The 7,838-nt window shown below is 40.8% G+C and overlaps 1 protein-coding gene across 2 annotated transcripts in view; it reads left to right on the top strand.

Annotated features, from left to right (window-relative positions):
• TEK (TEK receptor tyrosine kinase) overlaps positions 1 to 7,838 on the top strand; it is a 59,653-nt gene that overhangs the window by 32,514 nt on the left and 19,301 nt on the right. For both annotated transcript variants that reach the window (XM_069002349.1, XM_069002351.1), the window contains exons 3-5: positions 1,859 to 1,969; positions 5,578 to 5,730; positions 6,564 to 6,695. In XM_069002349.1, the coding sequence (XP_068858450.1) occupies positions 1,859 to 1,969; positions 5,578 to 5,730; positions 6,564 to 6,695 (396 nt within the window). The remainder of the gene's footprint in view (positions 1 to 1,858; positions 1,970 to 5,577; positions 5,731 to 6,563; positions 6,696 to 7,838) is intronic.

The raw sequence follows: 7,838 nt of genomic DNA, 5'->3' as shown, positions 1-7,838 counted from the left end.
CTCCTGTCCTCTGGAAATCCAGTGGAAAGAGTGTCTCTGGTGTTAATAGTCCAAGATTATATCCACGATGGGATGCTTGGTTCCTCCCTCTGGGTGGAGCATCTCACAATGGGGTAATGAGTCATGAGGCCAAGTGTTGATTAGGCTCGTTAACAGAAGATGGTCCGGAGGGAGTTATCTCTGAGTCATGCAGCAGGACAATGATGGGCCATTAACAGCAAGATAGTCTGGGGGGAGGAGGCAAGGAAACACTGCCCCACCTGATTTCAACAGCTCATGAGGATGGTAATAGAATACACTGCAACCCAGGACACACCATCTACCAGCCCAGGAGGACAGTTGTCCTGAGGACAAACCGTCTTTCCAATAAAGACTGAGGCAAAGAAGGCTTTAAACACATCTACCTTCTCCCCATCTGTGGTCACTAAATTCCCTCCCTCATCCAGTAGAGAACCGAGGTTGTTGTAACCCTTTCTTTTTCTATTAATATATTTGTAAAAACATTTTTTATTATTGTTCACAGAAGTTGCCAAATTAAGTTCTAACTGAACTTCGGCCTCTCTAATTCTTTTCCTACATTCCCTAACAACCCCCTTAAATATTTCCTGAGATACCTGACCCTCCTTCCAAAGATTATACATCCTCTTTTTATTCCTTAGTTCCTTCATAAGCTCCTTGCCCATCCAGGCTGGACATTTGCCTTGTCGACTCATCTTTTGGCACACAGGGACAGTCTGTTCCTGTGCCCTCAAGATCTCTGTTTTGAAGCATGCCCACCCTTCCTGGACTTCTTTGTTTTAAAGAAGTTCCTGCTTCCCAAGGAACTCTCCGAGTAAGTCTCCTTAATAGGCCAAAGTCTGCCCTCTGGAAGTCTAGTGTGAAAGTTTATTGATGCCCCTCCTTATTTCACCAAATATTGAAAACTCATTTTAAAAAGAACTATTTCTGGAGGATTTTTCTGTCCCTTCTCCAGTTACCTTCTGATGACATTTTTCCACTAGTACTGATAAGGAAAAGGTAGAAATGTTGGGAAAATCCTTCTATCTACTGCTTTCTTTGTTGTTTAAATCAAGATCTACAAACAAATGTATAAGCAGTTTATATATATATATAAACTTTCAGTTTAAGCAGAAAAATTAATTTCAATTTCCCTGCTGGAAAACTGACTGATCTACACCAGCGCCTCACACAGAATTTTTATTTTCATTAAGCCATATTTCCAGGTGAGAATATTTTTGTAAAAGTACCACCGCCTGTGAATTTGATTTTTTTCCCCTTTGGTTCTTAGTGCAATCCAACATTCTCTGTATTTCCAGAATAATGGTGAACTAACACAAACACAGACCTACTCCATCCTACCTCACCTCCTGCCAGCCCTGCAGGATTGTGGTCTCCTGAACTATCTTAATGGTTCTGCATCATGAAGCTTAAGTACAAAAGAACTGAATCATCTAGGTATTTGTTTGCCAGTGATAGCTTGTTCCGTGCAATACAAGTTCCAGTACTTTTTCCAGTCTGCTTTAAAAATGTCTGAAGGGATAAAGAAACTTGGGAAAGTATTTCACAGCCAGTTGGAGCTCCTAGTTAGAAACTGTTTCCAGTTACTCACCCACAAGCCAATTATTTTTTTCATGCCTCAGGTTCTAGTGGCAGTCTGTTGTTTCAGGGTATATGCAAGTCCTCTGTCTTTCCCAAAACATAGGTTGAGGCTGCTGGTGGTAAAGAACCATTTTACGCTCTAAAGAAATTGAGGTGTCAAAATCTGAGTGAGGGTCATGCTGTAAACCATTCTCAGCAGTCAGGGCCAGAGACCAGATAGAGACTGTAACTTCTATTTATCACATACTTCTGTTTTCAGCTTCGTTCCACCCAGTGGCATTAACTGTTACAGCAAATAAGGGAGAGCATGTGAACATTTCCTTCATCAGAATGGCATCAAAAGAGGAAGATGCAGTGATCTACAAGAATGGTAATCAATGTTTTTTCTCTTGTCTCTTCCTGCTATCATTGTTTTAACTAAGTGCCAAGTAACTGTTTTAAAGTTACTGCTGCTACCATGCTGTGCAGCTGTAGGACTCATCATTCCTCATATATTTCATGTTTCCTAAAGGGGTGAATTGCCATATCCAATATGTTGATCTGACCTGTTTCTCTCCCACCAAAATTCCCAATCCTCTGTTTATATCTTTGCTTTGTTTTTTATTTTCCTTTTTGATTTCTGTCTACATCACCTCATGTAGTTGCCTGGTTGTTTTTAGGCTGTTTGTTTATTTGTTTGTTTTTCTTTCTGTGGCACTGTGAAGGGCCAGTTAGAATATCTTTCATTGAATTTCTACAGCTTTTCAAGTCATGCCTTTCATTCTCCAAAAGGCTTTTTGAGGCCACTTACCTTCTATGATGCCCTCCAAGCTAAGAAATTCATCACTAGTACTCTGCTATTGGAAAGAAAAAAATGTAAACAAAATCTAATCCTTATTTCATTCAACTACAAGAATTAGTCAGGTTGTAAATTGTATAACACCAACCCTTCTATCTAGCATGGCACCTAAATCCCATATAATCACTGTTCAGATGTGTGTTGCTCCTGCTTGACACTTGGAAATATGTGCAGGTTGCTATCTACCTCCTGTAGAAACATACAAAAATAAAGGTCACTAAAACTCACAATGACTTTGTAGTCAGAATGTTAAACTGTTGTAGCTGCTAGGTTTAGTTTAGCAAGCTGCAGCTTTCCCAGAGAGCTCAGCGGGGCTGCTTAGGGTGGGGTAGCCATTCTATCCTCCCGTAGTCCTTTTTGGATGGCCCTGCACTTTTGCTCTGGCCAGCTATCAGCTCTACAACCCAGTGACGGCAAAGGAGGCAAGAAGGGTCCCTCCAAGAGGGTTTCAGAGGACCTTTAATAGTCATATCTTGTCCCGGCGACTCCCAGAGGCAGAGAGACCTCTCGACCCGGGAGCAGGGGTCTTTCTCAGGGGCCCAGGGGCGGTACCTGGGCGGAGTTGGGGTACAGGAACCAACAGGAAGAACCCGAGGGAATGGCCAGGGCTAGGGGCAAGGGAAAGCGGGGGAGGGAACAATATGGGATCAGAAAAGCAATGGATAAACAGATTGCCACATTAAACCACAAGAAATTGTGGTTGTGGGAAGCACATGTAATGTACTGCTCCATCTCTGATAGCTCATCTTACAGTGAGCCACCAGGAAACAGAGAGTAAATAGAGCAGAATGAGGTAAGGAACTGTCAACACACTGCAAAACAATTCATACAGCAAGTCAGTCTCAACCACAGTTACTGATTACCTGGAGCACTTCAACAGGCTGGAAGAGTAACATAGATAAAAGGGGTCTTTTAAAGAGGCAATAGGCAAAGTAGACTTTCACAAATACCTGTTTCTTTGCTCTTCAGAGATTCAGCTATGTCAGGGCACAGCAGACGAGTTTGCCATCACTTGTCATTTCAGGGTTCCTAGGAAAACTTTGTGATCTCCTGTCGGCAGTTTCTCAGAAAAGAACCAGATGAGATGTTGGAGCAGGACTGCTTACATCATGGTGCTCCCTTAGCTGGGGTTCCATCTGGGAATTCAGAAAAAAATCTCAGACAAAATCTTGACTCTGGACAGTAGGTCAAGTTTTTCAGCTGAGGTTGATGTTGAAACAACATTTCTGAGAAGTCCTGATATGGTAGCTGGAAAAGAAGAGAAAATGCTTCTCCTACTATATTTAGCTGCTGCAGTCTTTCACTTCAGTTGTTCAAGTACTACTTCCCCTTACAGAACCTCACAATGGCTGTCTAGACAATGAAATGGTTCTGCTAGACAGGGTTGCTTTAAGACATTGGCATAACATCTTGGAAAACAAGCCATAAAAATTGAGCCTTGCTTAGCAGACTGTAAGCACAAGGTTTTCTTAATGCTTTGCTGTCAAGTTTGTTATGGAGCTCGTAACTCAAAAGATATGAAGAAAATGCCCCACAGTTTCAAAAAAAATCCCTTTCATTATTTGTTCTTTTAATTTGGCCCTGTTTTCATGGAGAATGTTTGTCATGTGCTGTCATGGACTGAAGTGACCCACAGTCTTTCTGCTGTTTTGGTTATGATCCTCAGCAAAGTTTTACATTTCTAGGCTGCCTGAAATTTGGCTATAGTCAAATTGGTAGTATGTACAGTCATAGATAGCAGAGGTCTTGCCTGATGCTGTTTACCTTCTAAATAATCTTTAAAAAGTGAAAAAAGTTGTTGCATTTTCAGTGTAACTGTAAGGGAATGTAGAAGGTAAGGACAATTTGATTCACAAGAGTACCATTGGTAATGGTCATTCAGCCATTCTAGCTTGCAAGTCAGAACAGGATCAGGGTGTCTGGGTTGTTAATGTGAGCAAGTTGGGATTTGTAGCCTGGAGAAGAGAAGTCCACAGGGAGACCTCTACTGCAGCCTTCCAGTACCTGATGGGAGCTGAAGGAAACCTAGAGAGGGACTTTTGACAATGGGGAATGGCTTTAATCTGAAAAAGGATTGGTTTAGATCAGATACAAGAAAGAAATTCTTTTATGTGACTGTATTAAGTCACTGGAACAGGCTACCCATAGAAGTGTTGGTGTCTCCATTGCTGGGAGTGTTGAAGGCCAGGTTGGGATGGGGCCCTGAGCAACATGACCTAGTGCAAGGTGTCCCTGCCCCTGGCAGGGGGTTCAAAAGTAGATGATCTTTCAGGTTCCTTCCAAATCAAGCTATTTTAATGAGTCCCATACAGACATGCAGTACTCATAAAGTCACAGTTGTGCTGTGTGGGTTTGTTGGTGGATGACTTTGTTTGTACAGTGTGGATGAGCATATGCGCAGTATTTTAGTGAGAGCTGGCTGAACCTGGCATTGACCGACTGCAGTAGCCTTCCTCTAACAGACTGGAGTGGAAATACTCCAAGGGGTCCTGGAGTTCAATGGATGCAGCTTCTCTTTGACAGCAACCAATGTTCAAATGTTGTTACTCAGTGATCCACAGGGGTGGAAGAAGACAAAATACTTTTGCCTTATTTAGCAAACATGTATGACCAAGTACAGCAAATCTAGAATAAAATTAACAGGCTTTTTGGTGAAAAAACCTAGAAGAGACAGAAATATGTTAAGTCTGGGAAGAAAAGATAAAGCTATGCTGAGTTCTTCCTGCATTGGTCTCCTAAGTAAATCTTTGTGCTAGACAGATTAAATTGGACCCGGCTGGCATTTGCTCTTCAACTCCAGTCACCCTAGAATCCTTATGGATTGTTATCCCTCATTTCAGAAAAGACCAAGAAACAAAATGAACACTTTTAGCCACTAGGCTCTTAGCAAAGCTGAACGTGAAGTTGTTTGTTCTGTTTATCTACTAAATGTCCTCAAGATCTATCTTTCCTCTACTTGCACCTCTCCAATTATGAAAAACCAGTATAGCGAAAGAGTTGTCAGAAAATTCATAATTAATACATTGATTCTGCTGTTTAGCTTGCCCCACCTGTACTTCCTCAGTAACCAGTGCAAACGAATTTCTTTATTTAGAGGGTGAATGACATCTGTCTGTGGTATCTGTGTGCTCCTTCCTCAGGTTCCTTCATCCACTCTGTGCCCAGGCATGAAGTGCCAGGAGAACTGGAAGTTTCCTATCCTCAAGTTCAGCCACAGGATGCAGGGGTTTACTCTGCCAGATATATAGGAGGAAACCTTTTTACTTCTGCTTACACAAGGCTTATTGTTAGACGTAAGTTCCATTAGTGTGTGGTGATGATTAAATGTTAAAAGTCAAAATGAATCTGAAATGAAACCAGAATCTTTCTTGACATATGCTGCCATCAGATTATGTCAGAAGAAAGTTTTACCCAAGAATCTTTGGTATGAACTGATATTGATGTCAACAGCTGAGAGAGAAAAAAACCCACCAGATTTAAGTTCAACTCATCCTAGCTATTGCCAGGACAGCTAGCTCTTTTCTCAGTATCTCAGCTTTTCAAACACCAAGAATGAATGAAGAAGGTAATTCTTCACTGGGTCTCCCTGTTCCCTGTGGTGGGTTATATCCAAACCTCATTCATCCTAAGGTTCATCATCTTTAGCATGCATTATTATAACTTCGCAAACTACCTTAGCTTTAGTTAGCTCTTAAGGTTTACTTCCTACTGGATGAAAGAATGAGTTGGGATATTTTCCATTAAGTATTCTACAAACTTTGCTGCTCATGCTGCTGTGTCCATCAGATACAAAGAAAATTATATTCTGTTAACTTGGGTAGAAATTTAAAATTGATGTGAAAAAATAGATAGCTGTTCAAATATCTCATACTGTAGAGAAAATATTTATGATAGTAACACACATTTCACTCATGAATATCCACAAGACACTTCCAGAATTTGTGAATGAATGGATTTTGAAGCTACTGCTACCTTACTAACTACAGTTGTCTGGGTGGCTGGAGTATGGGGTCCATATAGATTGTACTTTTATGTGTTTTATTGTTTGCCCTAAAAAGAATATTACAACTGGATGGGTTACTGAATAAGAAGACAACAAATATGTCATTATATTTTTCCGTAAAAGGATGTGAAGCTGAGAAATGGGGCCCTTCCTGTAGCTTCCCCTGCCCTTCCTGCACAAACAATGGCATTTGTCATGAAGATACCGGAGAATGCATCTGTCCTCCAGGTTTTATGGGAAAAACATGTGAGAAAGGTAAGTAAATAATAATTTCAGTGATTCCTTATTAATTTGTTCTCAGTAACAGAAACTGGCGTATTATTGAGGGAAGCATCATATGGAGTAGCCCGGTTTTACTCTTGAAAGCTACAGCATTTACAGCTGGTGGTAGAGACAGAACAGAGCTGGGTGAGATGAACCCTGAATTCTGTTCTGGCTGTTCTTGCAGTTGTGATTTAATTTCTCTCTTTCTTTCTTCTCCTAGTAGAGACTATGTTGCTAGGGAACATGAATGTTTCCAGCACTTCTTGATCAATATGCACTTGGACAGTATGCCACCTAATATCTTCTAGGCTTCTTTTCTCACAAAAATCTGGACCAGATGATCTTTTGAGGTCACTTTCAATCTGTGCTGTCCTATGATTCCCTTGAAATGAGTACACTCAGTGCTGCTGACTAACTTTAATGTGTGGTGGTACAGAACATCTTAAGGATACATTGGCACTAGGAAATTGCCACAGGTTCCCTGGCTGCTTCTGAAGAAGCTGCTAATGTGCTCACAGGGTGCTTTGTCTCTGTAGGGACATCAACAGTGTATGTCTGTGCAAATCTGCATCTGTGGCAATTAGCTTGGATTCTGGAAAAGTTAGAGCTGGCATCACATTGCTTTGACTTCTCCAAGCAACTTTTGGGTTCATTGCTAAATATGTATCCTTTTACTTTATGTAATTGTAGCGAAAATACTAGAGCTAAACTGTTGGAATAGTTGACACCCAAACCACTCTAGCATAGCACTGATCTTATCATAAAAGCAGAAACCTTGTCATCAGCAGTTTCGCATGCATTCACTGCTAAGAAGAATATTTGGTTTTCATGGCACTGCTTGTCCATTTTATATTAAAAAGGCTTATAAAGAGAATTTATTGCTGAATCTCTGTCCCCACAGATCTAAAGCAAGGGTGCTTGGCTGACAGATCTGCACAGTGAGAAAATTTTTTGTTTCTGCTGCCTGTACTTGACTATCAGAACAGCTGTGGCTTAAGTTGCTATGGTTGTTAATATATCTAGTATTTGAATGATCAAAGTGTTATTTTTACTTTAAATTCATGTTTTCTCTTGTCTAAGGCTGTATCATTAGAAGCACTAGCTCTTTTGTGGACAATGCTATTGGGTTATTCT

The sequence above is a fragment of the Aphelocoma coerulescens genome (assembly GCF_041296385.1).
Source record: "Aphelocoma coerulescens isolate FSJ_1873_10779 chromosome Z unlocalized genomic scaffold, UR_Acoe_1.0 ChrZ, whole genome shotgun sequence".
NCBI lineage: Eukaryota > Metazoa > Chordata > Aves > Passeriformes > Corvidae > Aphelocoma > Aphelocoma coerulescens.
This window is presented reverse-complemented; position numbering and strand designations above follow the sequence as displayed.